This window comes from Lytechinus pictus, chromosome 8 (genome assembly GCF_037042905.1).
Source record: "Lytechinus pictus isolate F3 Inbred chromosome 8, Lp3.0, whole genome shotgun sequence".
Lineage (NCBI taxonomy): Eukaryota > Metazoa > Echinodermata > Echinoidea > Temnopleuroida > Toxopneustidae > Lytechinus > Lytechinus pictus.
The window spans coordinates 23,254,436-23,275,802 of record NC_087252.1 but is presented as its reverse complement, the minus strand read 5'-3'; the positions used below and the strand labels follow the sequence as shown (position 1 = coordinate 23,275,802).

Here is a 21,367-nt window from a genome sequence, read left to right as displayed (position 1 = left end):
AACGCTCCACACGCATAAATGAATGATACAATATTTATCGTATACATTAAAAAAAACATTTAAACGGATACAAAATTCCAATTCATACATCAAGAACTAGCATTCATATATTAATTACATGGCGTACTATTGGGAACAATAGGCAGAGTTTAACTAATTTATTATTTTCTAACCGTTTGCTATTTGCCTATCACTTCATGCGATGGATAAGGTTATCTTTATATGTCTGGGTCAAATTTTGTATTCCTTTTACGAGTCAAAATATTAAATTTTATGATTCTTCTCTTTCTTTTAAGATGATGAACGGACTACAGAATGACGATATGATTGGAGGCTTCGTAAACAATGTAACTGTGACAAGTTTAAAGTAAATAGTACTCTCTTAATAATTTATGATAATAATAATTATTAGCCCGGCTTTTGACTAGTGGCTTTGCAGTGCACAAGCATTTCAAGGAATTAATTCCTGCCATGCAAGTACACGTTTACCTAACCTAGGTTGAGTGCAGCACAATGCAGATCAATTTCTTGCTGAAGGAAATTACACCATGGCTGGGATTTGAACCCACGACCCTCTGTTTCAAAGTCCGGAGACTAATACTAGTATATTGGGCCAAAACGCTCTCCCATGCACACCATGGGACCCTATTGCTTCTATGCGAAGTCTTGGGATCGCGGCAGGGGACTTGTACTTGTATTTTGTCAAAGTCGCTCCTTAGTGTTAAACCCTCAAGAAAAGAACAATTGTATTTTTTTTCTTATATGCCTATAATTATTTGAAAACACAGTAAATGAAAATGAATTATTGTTTGAATGATGCAGGATATACTTTATACTGATAGGGTATACTTTATATTACAAAAAATATTATTAGTAGTGATAGTATAGCAGCAGTAGTAGTATGTAGTTGTAGTAGTAGTAGTAGTAGTAGTAGTAGTAGCAGTATTGGTGGTGGTGGTGGTGGTAGTAGTAGTAGTAGTAGTAGTAGTAGTAGCAGTAGTGGTGGTGGTAGCAGTAGTAGTAGTAGTAGAAGTAGAAGTAGTAGTAGTAGTAGTAGTAGTAGTAGTAGTAGTAGTAGTAGTAGTAGTAGTAGTAGTAATAATAGTAGTAGCAGCAGCAGCAGTAGGGCTATATAGTAGAAGTAGTAGTACAAGTAGAAATAGTACTAGTAGTAGCAGTTGTAGTATCAGCAGTAGTTTTAGGTACGGAAAGCAGCAATTTTAGCAACGGGGAAGCCTGTATAGGTCTAAAGTTCAGCATCAAGAAAATGGTTTTAAAAGGCTACTTATGTTGTCATCGCGTTTTCATATTATTACCCCATCAACAAATGATCATCATATTCTCTTATTCCCTCTAGTCCTGGGAGTATTGTCGTGGGTGCAGAAATCGTAGTTTCTGGTGACGTCGCGACGGCCTTGCCTGGAGCTGCAGACTCCTCATCGGCATTTGATGTTCAGCTTCAAGTAGCGAATCAGGTGTCTGACGCCACCAACGACGCTGTTATGCAATCACTGTCCAACAATGGAAATCTTGGATCGACAGATGTCCAAGTTGAAATTTCAGAGGGTAATTTTTGGTTTAATAGCTTATTAGGTTTAGTTATCCCCCATTCCAGAGAGAGCACATGGGAGCACAGCCACTGAAACACCACAAATCGTTATTGATTTTCAAAGGTGTTTCTGTGTACTATGATATATGGCCCTTGAGCATGTTGAGGTTCCTGGTTCTTCACAATTCATGGCCGATTTCTCGGTGGTCTTTGTGGAGATTTCTTATTCAGGGTTCTTTGGGCTGTTCGTCTACCCCTGGAGAAAACTTTGGTTTTCATCCGAATTAACTTTGAACTTTGTATATATATATATATATATATATATATATATATATATATATATATATATATATCAGTATAGTAGTTGAGATTTCCAAGAGTGCTCAATTCCAACGAAGAGCAATACATAATTTCATATTTATATCAATTCAATTCAATTATTTATATTATATGTATTTGCACAGCATTTCCGATATTAGATACGCAATTCTCAAAGAGCATTTTTTTTTCCTTTTTTTTTTTTTTTTACTTTTCATGACAGTATCTGTTCCGGTAACAGCAGATGGCACGAATCTACCAGATACCGTCACGCCTGGTATGTATTGCTGTTTTGCCGTTTATCTCAATATCTCGTCTCTAAATGCCGCAAACAAACAAAGTTTTTAAATAATGTTTCATAATTGAAGGGCAATTCCCCCAACAGAAAATTAATCTGAATATAAAGCAAATAATGGAACAACCAATACATTGGTAATTTCGATTAGAATCGGGTGTGAAATTAAAACGTGCCCACTTAAAAGTATCATTTACTTTCTCAAAGCAGTTATATGCACATCCTAAGTCCCGTTCCATATGCATAAAGACCTGTTGTTGTAACAATTGGACAATATCTTTAACATCAATTTAAATTAATTCATTAGCTTTAAACTGTTATTGTAAATTTGTTATTAGAAGAAAGGGCCCCTGGGCAGTAGGCCCTATGCAAGTGAGAGAGCGTGATGTCACTTATTTTCTACCTTGCACTGTACTATATGAAAATAATATAGAATATTTATCTTTTATGAATATAACAGTAAGGACGTTTTTCATGGATTTACAATAGGTTACGATACAGACAATTAATTATGTTATTAGTAATCAAATTATAGTAATCAAACCTTGATTTTTGTTGCAAGTACTGTAACATAAACATTTCGTATTTCAAATGATAAAGTACAAGAGAAATTGTAGTGTAGTAATCCGGCTTTCCACTAGTGCCACTAATTGCAAAGTTAGACCTATATTGCCGATATGAATGATAAGGATAACAAGATTAAATTGATTTTTATCATGACGAGATGGTATGTAGGCCTATATGATGATTATGTAATCATCATCATGAATTTATGTTAGCCTTCAGTATTATCATTTTTATCATCATCATCATCATCATCATCATTAGGTCTATCATCATCATCATCATCACCATTGTCATCATCATCATCATCATTGCATCATCACCGTCAACACCATCGATCACAATATTCTCCCCCTTCTCCTCATTATCACCGCCATCATCATCACCATCACTATGTCATCATCATCACCATCGTCAATCATGATCATCGATATTCATCGTTATCATGAGGCCTATATAATTGCCAATTCTGTCATTTTCATTATCATATACACCATGATATTAATATTTCCCGTCACAGGAGAAGCTTGCGAGGAAGGATTTTTCCGCTGCAATGACGGCACATGCATCACTCAATCGTTAAGATGTGATAACGAGGAGCAATGTTCGACTGGGGAGGATGAGCAACTATGCGGTATGTTTAGCCCCCTGTCACCCCCTTCCCGCTTCCTCCAACTAGGAAACATGAAAATACTTAAAGGTCAAGTCCACCCCAGAAAAATGTTGATTTGAATAAATAGAGAAAAATCAAACTAGCATATAATGCTAAAAATTTCATCAAAATCGGATGTAAAATAAGAAACATGACATTTTAAAGTTTCGCTTATTTTCCCAAAAAGGTGATATGCACAACCTAGTGACATGTAAATGATCAGTCGATGATGATGTCCCTCACTCACTATATATTTTTTTTTATTGTTTGAATTATACTATAATTAATTTTTTTACAGAAAACAAGGACCAACTTGACTTTAATTAAACAATCGTGCTAACAAGAGGAGAAAATTAAAATATTTCATGTAATAAAAAACAAAAGAAATAGTATGAGTGGATGACATCACCAGTCTCCTCATTTGCATGCCGACAAGGATGTGCATTTAACTGTTTTGTGATTAAGCGAATATTTAAAATGTTGTATATCTTTATTTTTCATCCAATATTTATGAAATTTTCAGTGTTATGTTTGTTGGATTTTTCTCCTTTTGTTCAAATCATCTTTTGTTGGGGTACGTGGACTTATATTCTTTAAGAATCAATTGATTATTTTATAGTTATTCCCTTCCAATGAAAAGCTATTGTTCGGGCCGAGGCGTCAAAGCCGGGGTCGCCAACACCCCCCCCTCCCCCCCCCCCCCCCCCCCCGGACTGCCGAAATTATTCATATCCATCCGAAATAAAGGGGGTCTCAAGCTTTCTCAGGTGCAGAATCTGGAACAAGGAAGAGATTGGCTAGTTATTATTGCATAACAACATACGGTGTAATCGAGATTTCGAGTTGATGGTTGATGATGCCGTGTCGTTTATCCTCACCGAAGATTGAATGAAAGTTAACAAACACAGCTAACATGTGTGGTAGGCCTGCCCCAGGTCTCCGGTGTCATCCACCAAACGGTGTAAGAAACGACTGTGATTTATTTTTTCCCAAGGATTCAAGCATTCAAAATAAAGAGATGGGATGCGGATTTTCAACACCGTGGCCGTGTGCCTCCAACAACATCAGCGAGGTATGAGTGTGTGACTGTGAGAAAGATTGTACGGAAAGTCTGGGGCGATGTGCGGTGTTGATTGTGGCAAAACATGGTACCGCTACTGAACGATGCGTTTCAATTCAGAAAGCCATGGAGCTGAAAGAGCTGTGTAAGCCGATGACTTTCCGTGATCGGCTGATCGATTGTCGGTGACCTGTGACACTACATTTGTTCTGGTGACATTTGATCTGGTCTCTGGGCATTGGGTTAGACTTATTAGAGCGAGAATTATGTAATTGAGTTTTTTGTACTGAGTAGTGTAAAGATAAGGTCAAAGGATTAGGCCTAGCTTTTACGGTTTATTTACCTTTGGAGGTAAGGTTTTGTGTTTGCCTCGATGAGCAGTTTTGATTTTCCATCGAGCAGTTGTTGCAGGAGCGAATGTCATGAAACCCAATTGTCCGAGCATGCAAGGGGAATTGTCTCACTATCATTTCTCTGGTATGTTGATATATTTTCCATTCAAAGAACATATTTGATTCTGATGAGTGACAGTGATGGGGAATTCCTGCCGGGCTGCTCCCCCTTGGACCCCAAGGAAAAATTGGAAATCTCTTGGGGCTATATAGTCTTGATAAGAGGCAGGGAACAATTGGAGTGATCAGTGATCGACCACTTTTATTCTTTTAAAGTTATTTTTGCCTTCCCAACTAGATAATAACAGTACAATTGTTTTTCTTTTCAAAGTATTGCACGGTGTGTTTAAAATTGATCTAGTTTGTATTTTTAACGTCTTGTGAAGAAACATGACCAATATGTCAACGTCAATATTTTTTTTTTCAATTTTACACACAGAATCACCAACAGAAGAGACCACAACAGCGACACCTACGACAACGGGTAAAAAAATCATGGCTTACCTTTAGAATCCAATGTCATGAATCGATTACAAAAATCTCTAGATTTTAAAACGAGAAAACAACGGATACCATGACATTGGATTCTAAAGGTAATCGGCTTACCTTTAGAATCCAATGTCATGAATCGATTACAAAAATCTCTAGATTTTAAAACGAGAAAACAACGGATACGACGTACCGGTACTTGTTAACTTTTTTAGAAATTACGTTTTTGAGATAAAAGCGGATACATGGATACTAAGATACGTGGATACACATGGATACGAGGATACGTGGATACTGGGATACGTGGATACTACTACCGTACTGATAAATGGATACATGGATACGAAGATACGCGGATACGTGGATACTACTACCGTACTGATAACTGGATACATGGATACGAGGATACGTGGATACGCGGATACGTGGATACTACTACCGTACTGATAACTGGATACATGGATACGAAGATACGCGGATACGTGGATACGAGGATACGGGCAGCTGGGATAATGTTTGTGGATACGGGGGAGGGGGTACAGGGGAGTATCCAGCTTTCGCCAAAGGGGGGGGGGGGTGGAAGGAGGGAGAGTCGTGGGGGTATGTTATACAGGGGAGGATCCATGCACCTTTCGCGAAAAGGGGGAAAAGAAGGGAGAATCAGAAAATATTTTCATCCACATTTCAGTCGGTCGATCTGTCTTTAACTAAAAGTAGAATTTTGTTGGTTTATATTCTTTTCTTGGTTTAACATGGCCCAGTGCAGTACGTGTCTCAGTCATCTTATTTAAAAAAAAATCATTTTCAAGACAATACAGGCATATAGCTCATTTTTTTGTCCTTGTTTAAACACTTTTCCTTTTCCTTTACGTTTTTTTCTCCTTTCTTTTCTTCTTTTTTTTTAAATATATTTTTCTTTTCTCTTTTATATTCTTCCTTTCTTGTCCATTCTATTTTTGTTTCTTTTTTAATTAAAAGAAAAATTGTACAGGCCTACCTATTTTTTTTTAAATCAAATTCTTGTGATTTTCACAGTAAATTATAAGACAGAAAACTGGACTTTTGGTTCGTATAATTAAAATAATATATACATGTATATACCCTTCTTTTTAGAATTGTAGAGCAATATTTTTGCTGTTTTTTTCTCTATAAATCTAGAGATTATGATGAATATGACATGGATTCTGAATGTTTAGGAGGATAAATATGAAGCGATTCGTATAATATAGGCATAGCTCATTTTCTGTCCTTGTTTGAACCCCGCGGGGGGGGGGGGCACTTACATTGACGAGTGGATACCATGCGCGACCAAAAAAAAACACGTAAAAAGGATGTCTTTTTCACGTTAGGGCACGTTATGTACGTAACGTGATAAGGGTGTCAAAAACACAAAAATAATGAAAAAAGGGTATCTATTTCGCTAGGAAAATTACGTGTTTAGGGTCGAATTCGCGGGGATGATAAAACAAAATTAAAATGTTTTATAAAGGATGTCCTTTTTGCCCCAACACTTCGTATTTAGAGTCACGATTTGCGCGAGGTGTAGAAGGTGGGGTCGTACTAAACCAAATAAGGTAAAGCCGACGACCGAAGGACCCGTAACAATAAAACATTCCTGTACTTGTTTTCCTTTACGTTGTTTTTCTCCTTTCTTTTCTTCTTTTTTTTTTTTTATATATTTTTCTTTTCTCTTTTATATTCTTCCTTTCTTGTCCATTCTATTTTTGTTTCTTTTTTAATTAAAAAAAAAATTGTACAGGCCTACCTATTTTTTTTTTAATCAAATTCTTGTGATTTTCACAGTAAATTATAAGACAGAAAACTGGACTTTTGGTTCGTATAATTAAAATAATATATACATGTATATACCCTTCTTTTTAGAATTGTAGAGCAATATTTTTGCTGTTTTTTCTCTATAAATCTAGAGATTATGATGAATATGACATGGATTCTGAATGTTTAGGAGGATAAATATGAAGCGATTCGTATAATATAGGCATAGCTCATTTTCTGTCCTTGTTTGAACCCCGCGGGGGGGGGGGCACTTACATTGACGAGTGGATACCATGCGCGACAAAAAAAAACACGTAAAAAGGATGTCTTTTTCACGATAGGGCACGTTATGTACGTAACGTGATAAGGGTGTCAAAAACACAAAAATAATGAAAAAAGGGTATCTATTTCGCTAGGAAAATTACGTGTTTAGGGTCGAATTCGCCCCAACACTTCGTATTTAGAGTCACGATTTGCGCGAGGTGTAGAAGGTGGGGTCGTACTAAACCAAATAAGGTAAAGCCGACGACCGAAGGACCCGTAACAATAAAACATTCCTGTACTTGTTTAGGGGTTCATTTCAGGGAACATTTGCCAAGAGTATCGTTTTGTTACCAATTCTTGCTAAGGGTAGGGTTTCACGCGCCAATACTTGTTAAGGGGCGCATTTTCAGAATATGGAAATTACGTGTTTAGGGTGCTTTTCGAGACCCCATGGTCGCGCATGGTATCCACTCGTGACTGGAAGTGGCTCGCGCTACGCGCTCGCATTGCCTTTGTAAGGGCTTCAGCCCCCCCCCCCCCCACTTTGAAAACCGTTCCGCGGCCCCTGGATAAACAAAGGAGATGAAATAGAATCAAGTAGGAAAAAAAATCGCGATAATGAACAGACAATAATTGGCCAAGATTGTGAATGTGTAAGATTAGAAATATCAGTTTTAATTTTTGGACGAACTTGTGAATCCAGTGTCTAATCGCCTTTGCCTCCTCTTGTACCAATTAAAATATAGACTAAAAAAGAAAATGTAAATGGGCAATTCCAGGAGGCCGAATGCGATCTCTACGCCCTATTGGCTGCGTAAAAAGGAAAAATGGAATAAATGCAAAGAAGAGTGGAAAAGAAGAAAAAGAGTGAAGAAATTTACAGACGGGAAGATATCAGTGTTTCAGCTAGGTCAATTTGTTAAAATTATTGGTTCATTTCGCTCTTCATGCTTTTAATACTTTAATTAAGAAGATTGTGCACGCTATTCATTTTTACGAAAAATACTTGGGTCTTTTCGTCCTTGATGTTTGAAAGAAGTTCGCGCTCATATTTTATGTTTATGAGAAACATGTTCTGTGCACGACTTTTTCAGGAAGGCCTTTTTTTTAAGAGTCGTGGCGTATAGTGGTTCTGACTCCCGCCTTGTAAACGGAGAGTCGTGTGTTCGATTCTCACCGCGGTCTATATACCGTCCTTTGGTAAGACGTATTGCCGGCACACCTTGCCACTCTCGACCCAGGTGCTAAATGGGTACCCGGTTGGATGCGAAAGTTATTGTATGCTTGAATTTGCAAGCGCCATTTCGAGGCTGCGATGAATGCAAGGAATGCTTCCCAAGATGTGGAAATTGTGCACTTTTCATGCGGGATTGAAATGAATCATGGGACAATAATATGCTGTAAATCGTTTTGAGCCGTTCTGAGAAAAGCGATATTTAAAAACATGCTATCATTTATTATTATTTCTTATTAATAAAATATCATTCACGATCAAACAAAGTGCTTAAAATGCATTAGGAATATAAACTTGAATTTCTGTTTTTTCTTATATTCCTTTTTCACATTTTTTCTCTTTTTTTATTTCATCTTTCTTTCCTCGTTTCATGCCGGTCTCACGTTCATGCCGGTCATTAACTTCAATAGATTACGTAATCACTATCAAATCTTAATCCCTCCTTTCAAGAATTTGGGGTATTAATCTTACACGGTATCCCTATAGTCTCAAAGGCATTCACAGGTGGTTCTTTATCAATGAACTGAAGGAATTCTGAAGTGACATTTTTTAACATAATTAAATCGAATTACATGTGTTGTGCAAGCACGTAATATTTCAAAATTTCCAATTGTTGAAAATAAGCGTATCTTTAAATGTCATAACTTTCTTATTTTATATTCGATTTTGATAAATTTTCAGTATACTGCATTCGAGCAAGACAGTATCTAATAACCAGTTTATTAATAAGGTGATGTTGTAACTGTAGGTATGTCGTGTATGCATTTTTCGTTACAGCATAATCGTAGATGATAATAAATATTGGCAATTAAACACATTATTTAACGTAAATTACTAAAGAATTTTTAATGCATACAACAAGACCCCCCCCCCAAAAAAAAAGCAAGGAATGTCCGTTTTTAGGTCTAAATTTATGTACAAAACATACTTAAAATATGAAGTTTCCGATCGCAATAGGCCCTATAACATATTTTAAATCGCGCTTCGCACTCGAATCAGTAATATTGTTTAGTCAGATATAACATTCCTGTTCACCATTTCAAAAAACGCTAAGAAAGTCATGTCTTTTCATAAACCGGTCAACTTATTCAATTTTTAACTAGGTCTAAATTCATAAAATATTTATTTAAAAAAAAAAAATCATTTTTGATAAAAATTAAGATATAGAACGAATCATATAGGACTAATACTTATCCGTATTTATAATCAGAACGAGACATTCACATTACAACCCACCAATTAAAGTTTATGCAATTTAATCCAATTTATGCTTAAAACGAGATATTATATCATAGGCGTCATTACATGCCAATGTTCTGTTACAATTGCAGTTCTCCATGCTCTCTTGATAGTCTTCTGGATGTATAAGTAGGAAGATAATTTTTGAAAAGAAGTAAATTATATGCCAATAATGCAATATATCATTCACAAAACTTTGTATTGCACTCCCTTACTTCATATTCCTATTTTTCTTCATTCTCCTCCTCCGTCTTCTCCTTTTATCCTATTTTCCCCCTTCTGTAATTCCTCTTCTATTTCTCTTCATCAAGTTCACTCTTTCTATAATTTTTGAAAAGAAGTAAATTATATGCCAATAATTATAAATAGAACGAGTCATATGAGATAATTTATAATCAGAACGAGACATTCACATAACAAGACATAGGAATGAAATTAATTTGTTTAAAAAAAGGATTGTGATATTGGCCCTATGATGTGTCTCGTTGCAATTACCAACAGGAGTGAGTGAAATTAATTGTCGAATTGTAACCAATGTTTTGAAATTGATTGGTCATTTTAATATAACCAAAACGTATATCGTTCTTATTATCCCCTTACTTAACTATTTTGTTGTTCTCTGTTGCTCGTGTCTTATTACTTATCACTGAGTTGTACATGATTGTAATTGTTTTGCGAAATATAAGCGAAAAACTTCCAAATGTCATAACTTTCTTATTTTACATACGTTTTTTGATGAAATTGGCTTGTTTCTTATTTCTCTATTGATTCAAATCAATAACTTTTTGGGTAGACTTGACCTTTAAGCTGCATATTCGTACATGTTATTATATTAGCCTTCTTTTATGTTGACTGAAAAATCTATAATAATCCAAATAGTTTATTTATATTTTGTTTACTGAAATCAACTTAATTAAATAAAATCAATCCTAAAAAGGATTAAGATTAATTGGTCAAATTGTAATCATATGGGCTTAGGGAATTGATATATGTCTCGTTATAATTATAAAGAGAGCAGCCAATTTTTAACGATTCACTGATGAAAGTAGCCTTTTCTATCTTTTCTCTCAAGAAAAATACAGATTAAAAGTGACGATGTCAATTATCTGAAAATAAGGTAATTAGGGTCTGTGATGCTTCGTTCTAAAAGTACACTTAGTATCATGCACTTCTTCATGTGTTTTCCATGTTCCAGAGTATCAAAAACTCCTTGATGTTCTTATCCAAGTATCTATGTATCTAAGTTTTCATGTAGGCATGTGCCCGTAGCCGCGTATCCAAGTATCCATGTAACCAAAGGTATCTAAGATCCCCGTATCCACGTATCCGCGTATCCACGTATCCAAGTATCCAAGTCTCCAATAGTATCCACGTATCCATGTATCCGCGTATCCACGTATCCACGTATCCAAGTATCCAAGTATCCAATAGTATCAAAGTATCCACGTATCCGCGTATCCACGTATCCAAGTATCCAAGTATCCAATAGTATCCAAGTATCCACGTATCCACGTATCCGCGTATCCACGTATCCAAGTATCCAACAGTATCCAAGTATCCACGTATCCGCGTATCCACGTATCCACGTATCCAAGTATCCAAGTATCCAAGTCTCCAATAGTATCCAAGTATCCACGTATCCACGTATCCGCGTATCCACGTATCCACGTATCCAAGTATCCAATAGTATCCGCGTATCCACGTATCCGCGTATCCACATATCCACGTATCCAAGTATCCAAGTATCCAATAGTATCCAAGTATCCACGTATCCACGTATCCGCGTATCCACGTATCCAAGTATCCAACAGTATCCAAGTATCCACGTATCCACGTATCCAAGTATCCAAGTATCCAATAGTATCCAAGTATCCACGTATCCGCGTATCCACGTATCCACGTATCCAAGTATCCAATAGTATCCAAGTATCCACGTATCCATGTATTCATATCCATACATGTTTTAATATAATAGTATCCAAGTATTCTGTATCCATATATAGATATCAACGTATATCATTCCTATTAAACAACATCATCAACATAATTATATACCATTGCACGTGTCCTCGATCACGCGCCCCCTCTTTGATCCCTTCATATATATCATCCCTTTTTAAGTCCTCTGATTATTATATCACCTGCCATTACTTCACTCTCTCCTACTACATCCACCACATTGGACAAGTCGTGTACTCCCTCTACGGGGCCATCCCCCCTCCCCCATCTGCCCCCTCCCCCCATCCTTTATCCATCTCCCGATCCGATTCCTGCTTGTCCCCGGGGACTCTTAATTCACTCACGAACGTAGAGGGCGACAAAACTGATATCGCACCACACTGGCAGCAGCAATTAGTAGGTAATTGCTCTTTTGTAATCGATTCATGACATTGGATTCTAAAGGTACTCCAAAATCATACTTTATTGCCTACTTTCCAAGACTGCAGTATCGCAGTGTGTTCAGAGTATATACAGAATATGTCCACAGTGTGAACACACTGTCAAATGAATCTGAACACATCCACTGTGTACAGACTGTGAACACACTTAACACACTGTGAGTACATACTGAACACCCTGTTAAATGATTCTGGACACACTCTGAACATATCCACTGTGTATAGACTGTGAACACAGTAAACACACTCTGAGTATACACTGAACACACTGTTAAATGATTCTGAACACATCCACTGTGTATACACTGTGAACACACTTAACACACAGTAAACACACTCTGAGTATACACTGAACACACTGTTAAATGATTCTGAACACATCCACTGTGTATACAGTGAACACACAAAACACAGTAAACACTCTCTCAGCATACACTGAACACACTGTTACATGATTCAGAACACACTCCGAACACATCCACTGTGTATAGACTGGAAACACACTAAACACAGTTAGCACACACTGAACACACTGTTAAATGATTCTGAACATATCCACTGTGTATAGACTGTGAACACATTAATCAAAGTAAACACGCTGAGCACACATTGATCACTGTTAAAAACTGATTCTGAACACATCTACTGTGTATAGACTGAGAACACACTTTAGACACAGTGATCACACTCTGAACATACTGTGAACACACACTGAACACACCCACTGTTAATAGACTGTGGACACACTGAATACATTCTGAATATATGTACACTGCAAACACTCTGAACATGCTGTGAACGTACACACCCTGAACACACTCTGAACACACTCTATTAGACTGAGAAACTGTGTTCTTACTATCAGGTACTGAGAGTGGATAGAGAGGTCCATTAATATGAAAGGCCTACATAAAGTGGTTTGACAATGACTGTTTTTCGAGTCCTTTTCAAAGCTTTATATATATTTCATATTATCACTCATTATTACACTCATCCTCCTCCAGCCTGTATCTTCACCCAAACCCATTTTTCCTTCTTTTCATTTTTCAAAAATATATATAAACTCCTCAAAAAAAGTTTGGAAATCTGACTTTGATCAATAATCTCTCCTCGGTTTTAGTAAATATCAATGTGAAATTAATAGCAATGAATAGAGCATTTAATTCCCTTTAAAATGATACCCTACATGATATTATTATGGTTCACATGGAGGTGCAGTGCCTTGAAATGTGGGGCAAGGTCAACATTCAAAAGTTGCAAAATGACAATAGTGAAAGTCACTGTTCTTTTTTCCGTGGTGATGAGTGAGTTTCTCAGATTTTTTTTTTTTACTTTGATCGATAATTCCTCATCGGTTTTAGTAAATATCAATGTGTAATTAATAGCAATGCATAGATCATTTAATTCCCTTTAAAATGATACCCTACATGATATGATTATGGTTCACATGGAGGTGCAGTGCCTTGAAATGTGGGGCAAGGTCAAAATTCAAAAGTTGCAAAATGACACAATATTGAAAGTCACTGTTCTTTTTTCAGTGGTGATGAGTGAGTTTCTCAGCGGTTTCTTTTGTTTTCATGCACCTTAACATCAACATTAACATGGAATCAAACACACCTCTGCACAAGCAAAAACATAACTAACAAACAAACAAACACGCATGGGTATTTCAAACCATGTTTTCTCACAGAACCATCACTACAGAAGCAGGGGCTTGATTTAAATGGATTTCATCTCTATTGACACAGACTAAAGAATCATGTTCTGTATTAACCTTCATGACCATTTCTGCTCGTTTTGCAGCTTTTCAATTCAGACCTCATCCAACACTTTTGTTGAATCCTGCTGTTTTCGTGATGGCATGATCATAACAAGCATGGTATAATTTTAAAGAGAATTAAATGATCTTTTGAATGATGTAAAATATGCATTGTGTAAAATTGGGAGTTGGGAGAAATTAATGGTCAAACTCAGATTTCAAAACTTTTTTTGAGGGGTTTATATATTTTAAAGAAAATAAAAAGTGATGTGGTAGAAAATGTAAATGATCTCGTCAAAATTATTAATGAGTGCCAAAATTAGGCGGAGTTCCACTTTCATTTTCACAAAGTTATTATTATTCTTTTACTTGTTTTCTACTAGTTACCATGGCTCCAACAGTGATTCCTGGAGTGGTCGTTGGTAAGTTAATGTCACATATAGCATGGCAGTTGATCATGAGGCTGAATTCCATGATTATGATCAATTATAAACATGATCTCCATGACCAATCGCCAAGCTCTACGATATAAGGCCCTGTGTACTGAAGCACCACTTACTCTCATCCCACTTTGTCTAATACCTATTCGGTGTATAAACCTGCCATATACTGCAACAAGTGGTGTTAAACTACTCAACAGTTTTGCTTTGAGAGGAAGACACCAAGCACTTTTCACCAGTGTCAGATTCATGGTGTTATTTCAACACCCATTGGTGATGTTTTGATAAATAGGCATACCGTTTGTCATTTCAACTGTATGTGGTGTTGTGTTCAAACTCTCAGTGTATTTAATACTTCAACCCCCCCCCACCATCCCCCATCCCACTTTTTTTTTCTTTCTTTTCTTTTTAACATTTGTATAAGTTGTAATTTGTAGTCGTTTCTTACCTTGTATAGGATTGATTTATGTCTTCTTTTATATATGTATTTGTTTGTATATTGTATGTTTGTATTTTTTAAACGTGTCCACTGGACCCCTCAGTAGAACAGCCTGTGGCTGAAGAGGGCCATCCAGCCCACGAGTGGAAAATAAATAAATACATAAATAAAACAATAAAACACCAACTATTCAGAATACCTTAGTTTTACAGCATACCCTCATACAAATTTCTCCAGTTTGTCTCATTGCTTTGTCAAATTGCCACATAGCTAGTGTGCCTTGCTATCTTATTGCCAATTTAATGGTGACCGTATAGTCGGTTATTATTTGTCACCAAATGGTGAAAAACAAACAAACAAAAGAAGTGCCTTTATTTCTGGTGTCATTCACATTATACTGAACATGCTGTGTTAGTATTAGTGTCATTTTCTTGGCACTATGTCATACGTTGGAGCACAATTCAGTGTCATGTGGAGTGTTGTGGTCCAGTGGATTAGTCTTCGGGCCTCGAAATAGAGTGTCATGTGTTCTGATCCCAGCCATGGCGTAATTTCCTTCAGCCAGAAATTGATCCACAATGCTCTAAACTGAACCCAGGTGACCTAAATGGTGCTGTGAGCACTGCAATCGGTAGAATAGCTTAACCGGGGTTATAAAGGAGCACCTCGAGCACCTAATAAGGTGGATATTTGCTTATAAAAAAAAAAACTATGTTATTATTACTATTTTTTCGGGGCAGGGATTTACAATTTACACAATAATATATTTTCTGTTGTATTTTTCAATTTTAGGGGATGTGAATGTCAAAGTTGCCGCCACCTTGGAGGGAGTTGATTTCATTTCCGAATATAATGATCCTTCATCTTCTGAATACATGTCTTTCACTGGCACAGTAGAAACTGAGGTAATGTTATTATGATTTGTTTTATATGTGACCAATGACCATGAGGAGGATCCCAGTATAGCTTCTGTATGAGCTGCCAAAAGGATTACTACATCAAGTATCAAGTATGGCTTGGTGTAAGCTGGGAGCACTATTAAAGCATGCTATGTTTTATATTCTTAATACTGACTCTCAACAAAGGATTATGTGTTGATTGCTCAATTATCCGTAGATCTTTCATTGTTGTTCAAATTATCTTATCATGCTGACTTTTTATTTTTGGTTCTTAATGTTTTTTTCTGTGGAGAGGAAAGGGGAGGGTGTACAACCCTGATAAGCCATGTAGTTGCTTCGTTGCCTAATCCTGAATTGGTCCAAGTCTGTTATTAGCTTTCAATCAGGGGTTTTTAGTTTTGTGAAACATGGTCCTCAAGGATTCTGTTGTAGAATGATGAATCAAATCCACATTCAGTTTGTGAAATTCAACCCATGATTTTTTTGATTTTTTTTTTTTGGGGGGGGATGTAGATAGGCCAAACATCAATTAAGACACAGTCAGTGTGTCATTTCTTGCATGATCAGGTTTCATGAACAAAGTAAGATATGATAATTGATATGGTGTGGTCTAGTGGTTAGAGCACTGGACTCATAATCGCAAGGTTGTGAGTTCAAATCCCCACTATGCCATTAGCTCCACTTTGATAAAAAGACCCAGTAGTGACTAGTGGTATCTGTCGTCTATAAAGTCAGCTACTATGCCTGATAAACTTATACATAATTTTTTTTGGTATGTGATTGGTTATATACACCAGCTTGGTAGCTGTCCTGTTGAGTTTCTACAGGAGTTACCATGAACGTATTTTTTTATCTGCATTAATGCACAGTCATTGTCACAGCCATGGGGAGGGTGTGATGACTTCATGGTCCAGTGGCAACTTCTTAAATACAGAACTCAGACAAAGTAACAATGGAGACAATGTTTTAAGGAAATTAAATTAAATTTCAATCTTCAAGTTCAACTGTTCCTTGGAACAACAATTACGTTACTTCGAAAACATAAAATATGGAAAAGTATTCAATATAAAACAATATCAAATTCAACGGAGATCATACCTTGCAATACAATCCAGTAATGCAACCATTAACTATTCCTGATCAATTAATTATATAAATGATCAATATATCTAAATATAACCAAACAGTTTAAGTTGTTACTGCTTAAAGTCCAAAAGTCCTTTTATTTCTATATCTTCATTTCTTTGAAATATGGAACCTGATCTGAAGAACTTCTTGGGAATATTGGAATCAACTCGTTGACCGTCTACCATGGCCGAAGTCCTTCGACGTTCGCCTTGACCGACTCATCTTGACTCGTGTAGACTTTACATCATACTGTAGTTTACATCGAGTTTACACCTCTATGCTTGAGAAACACCTTCACGCAATGGACAAAATGTCGTCCTTAAAACTGTCGACATCAACGTCAACGCCATCTACAGATAATAAAATACCAAGGCATTAAACTACCTATCCCTAACAAAACATAAGCTTCACCTTTATACTACAAATATATTATATTTCACAAGAACAATCAAGAATAATCAGCCTCATGCTATTTCCATAATCATGATAAAACAATTTCTGATTTCTAGTTACATCATGACAAGCAAAAGTTAATACTAAGCAACATTCACTTTGGAAAAGAACAGTTAATATCTTTGACAATTAAGGATAATAATCAAACTTACAAGAATATATTCTTTAAAATGTTTGTAATAATATACCTCAGCTTCAAATCAAATGACCTTTTAGATATCTATAATCTCTTTAATCCACTTAATGGAAAGCATACATATGTAATACTACAAATTCAAATCAATCATTAATGATTTAAATGATTGCAATGTAGCCAAAAACTTGATTTCTTTCTTCATAAATATCTCTCAACAATTTGCCTAATAAAACTGTTATAAAGAAGTAACAATTCAAATTCACTTACAGTTTAATTGGTGACAATAAAGCTTGGAAGACTGGAGCAGCCCATGTCCAGTACAGACAAATGTGGTGCAACATAGCTAGAAAAATATAAGAAACTACCACGTCTTGTTTCTAGATGTACAGCCTAAACATGCTGTCGTCGCCCGACCCTATCGGCACAGCTCATGCTACCAAACCCTAGCAGAGGAGCTGCTGCTCTTAGAGAGAACTCGGAGGTCTTGCCTCTCCGATTCCTAAGCTTCAAGTGACAACTATCAATTCTAACAAGGGTTCCTCCCATATAAGAGTTCCAATCTAAAGCCAAGCTACTTAAATATTGCATTCACCTGCTAATAACAAAAACCTTGCAAGAAAACTATCTGAACCATCCTAGCATTGAATAGGGATCAGGGGAGCGTTTCATCAATATTTTCAACCGACAAGTTGTCAGATCTGACATCTTTCTCTGATGTTGATTGGCTGAGATGTATTGTTACTATGGTAACTGTCGGATAAAATGGGACTTGTCGGATAAAACGTCCGACAAGTCCTTTCATGAAACGCCCCCCTGGATTTAGAACTTGCAAGATAGTCTTTCTAAGGCTGCCTAACACCGAGTTATGCAAGGTATGAAACACACAAATGAAAAAGTGCTAATAGCCAACTGCACTGCATAACTCTGGACAAAAGGAAAAGATTCATGACCAAGACAAAATATTTGGGTCACTGGCATAGATAAACATGACTTGTAACAGTCATGATTGCTAATTTTATCAGAGAATCTAAAAGATAAAATGTTTTGTGATATACTCACAGACATTTTTTATAGCAATTCAGGTCTTTCATTGGTTCCATTATTTTGACATTTTTCAATTTTTATAACAGTAGTTGTCTGACTTTTTTAGCAGCAGCCTAATATTTGAGACCTGAGAAAAATGATTATATTCCTATTTTTATGTTGTTTAGTGAGCCGATTTATTGTTGCTAGTGACATATATCCATGAATTCTAACTACCTTATGAATCATTTACTTCTACTTGATTTTATTAATCAAACTTTTCAAAATAATTAATTCATTATCTTGAATTTGTTCCCTTTTCCAGATGATGATTGGGTTACAGAGTAATGTCCAGCTCATGGGTTACATTACTGGTGTGACTGTGACGGGCCTAAGGTAATTCCTATCCCTTTTTATCAATTTGAATAAAAATCCATATTTTATTGTTTGAAATAGAGATCTGAAATAGAAATACTCAAAAAATTAACTTTGCCCAATTGATCATGGGCCCAGGCACTGTGCAGTACTGGATCGACGCTGCTCTATCCCTTTAATTGTTGATCGCCGAACAGGGTAGCAGCAGTGTCTTTTTGGTCTGACGGGGCTGGGCTTGCACTTGGTTGTTGTATCTCTGGATGGGTCGTTTGTCTGCACACGACGCATTTTTAAAAATTTGTGATGAATATACAATCGAAATCAACAATACAAAGCACATATATTCACAGTTATTTTTTATAAACTCCTCAAAAAAAGTTTGGAAATCTGACTTTGATCGATAATCTCTCCTCGGTTTTAGTAAATATCCTTTTAAGAAAATTAAATGATATTTCGAATGATATCAAATATACATTGTGTAAAATTGGGAGGAATTAATGGCTAAACTCATATTTCCAAACTTTTTTTGAGGGGTTTATTTAATGCACACATTTTGAAAAAGTTAGCAAAAGCTGAGGTATTTATGGAACACATGCAGAAGTTTATGGATCTAGTTCTTGAAACTTGGACATCAAAGCAACCATGTATCCCTGAATATCCTGTGCACATTTCAGGAACATGACCAAGATCAAAGGTCATTCAAGGTCAATGAACTTTGGCCTTGTAAGGGATTCTTGTTGAATTGGCATCCTAACTTAGAAAGTTTATGGATGTAGTTCATGAACATATACATATTAAAGGGTAATCAAGTATGAATGATTGTTTTGCACACGTCTTAGGTCACATGATCATGGTCAAATGTCAGTTTGGGTCAATGGACATAGTATTTTATTATCATATGAATGTTTTCTTCCGGAATAATTATACAATAGCTGTTTTCAAAGTCAGCACTGCTGCTATATATGGTATTGCATAATTCAGGTGAGACTTCCAGAGGCGTTCCACTTGTTTTATATCATGAACTATATACCAAGTCATTTTTCTCTAACTAACCTTTATTTCGTGTTAGCCCTGGGAGTGTCGTTGTGGATGCAGACATTGGGGTCTCAGCAGCGTTTGGGATGTCTCTATCTGAGGAATATACAAACACCATGTCAGCCTTCGAAGTTCAGCTGGCCGTAGCGAATCTGGTATCTAGCGCCATCAACGACGCCGTTATGACATCACTCTCTAATAATGCTCAGCTTGGTTCATCAGATGCTCAAGTTGATATCACAGATGGTAATTTGTCATCTTTTATTCACTTCTTACTTTGAAGTGATTGTGACCAGCCAACCAACAACTAACTAAAGTCATAGCATAATGCGTTTTTATGGTATTCTGAATTCAGAATTGATGGAATGGGCGTTAGAAATCAGAAAGGTGTGTGTAGGTGTGTATATATGTGTGTGTTTGTTTTCAAAGTTTTTTGTCAATCCAATATCGAATTTGTAGAATTGATAGCAGACTCAATATTTTAAATTGCCCTTTCCAAACAAAAACCTGCCCAGTCAGTATGGTACTACAAGATTATTAAGAATATATTTTATACACTCTATTTACCACTGATATTTACAGCAAATATTCCAATAAAATGATTCCAATTTATAAGAAAGTTTCAGCTGAAAATATGATCACATGTCAAATTTTCACTGCTCTAGGGCAGTACACGAAGCATTAAACACAATACATGTAAGGATTTGGGTTTGTCTGTAAACTAGTAAAAACCTGCAAATGGAAAACAGAGCTTGACATTTTGATGGTCCCCTAAAAGATAGAGTGAGTGGTTTCTTTTATAACATGTAGTGATTGTGACCAGCCAACCATCAAGTAACTAAAGTCATTGGGAAGATTCTCTGTAAATACCCAAAATAGTACAGTGTGCAAATCTCATGCCTGATGAGTGAACCCCAAACTTCAAACCTTGTTTTGTTATTCGTAGAAGCTCTCAGGATTTATTTTAGATTCAATCAACTAGTACACATTTGAATAATATGATTCCTCCTAAGGTTTTTAAGCGATGTTATTATCATCATTCAATGTAAAAACAAGGAGAGTCTCTCCATTTTTGGAGAAATGATTTAAGGCATGTGAAATATACAATTATATGTATCTTGCAACCCGGCTGACCATAATATTCTCCACCCTGTACATATAATGTGATTACTAATTGTATAGCCATCTAGATTTTACAGAATTTTACTGTCTGAAAAGGTACAGTTTTATCATTTTGATTTGTTGTACAGACATTTTATCGTGATAAATTATGTGGATATACTTATTATGACCAAGTCCCCATTAAAATAAGCTCAGTTTTATGCAACAAGCCTACCTTATAAATGTTCAATGACTGCATTTTATACTTAATCTTTGATCTTAAGCATGTATTAAAAGAATTAGTTAAATAAAATGTGATATAAGCACCTGGCATGCCTTTCCAATACTGAA

At 36.1% G+C, this 21,367-nt stretch overlaps 1 protein-coding gene across 2 annotated transcripts in view; it reads left to right on the top strand.

Annotated features, from left to right (window-relative positions):
• The window catches only part of LOC129266996 (uncharacterized), a 125,633-nt gene that overhangs the window by 8,935 nt on the left and 95,331 nt on the right, over positions 1-21,367 (top strand). The window contains exons 5-13 of one of the 2 annotated variants that reach the window (XM_064103802.1): positions 297-367; positions 1,358-1,566; positions 2,091-2,144; positions 3,247-3,360; positions 5,270-5,314; positions 14,371-14,409; positions 15,659-15,771; positions 18,831-18,901; positions 19,950-20,161. In XM_064103802.1, the coding sequence (XP_063959872.1) occupies positions 297-367; positions 1,358-1,566; positions 2,091-2,144; positions 3,247-3,360; positions 5,270-5,314; positions 14,371-14,409; positions 15,659-15,771; positions 18,831-18,901; positions 19,950-20,161 (928 nt within the window). Of the gene's footprint in view, positions 1-296; positions 368-1,357; positions 1,567-2,090; positions 2,145-3,246; positions 3,361-4,197; positions 4,451-5,269; positions 5,315-14,370; positions 14,410-15,658; positions 15,772-18,830; positions 18,902-19,949; positions 20,162-21,367 lie in introns of those variants that run through there. The other variant, XM_064103803.1, reaches the window with a different exon arrangement.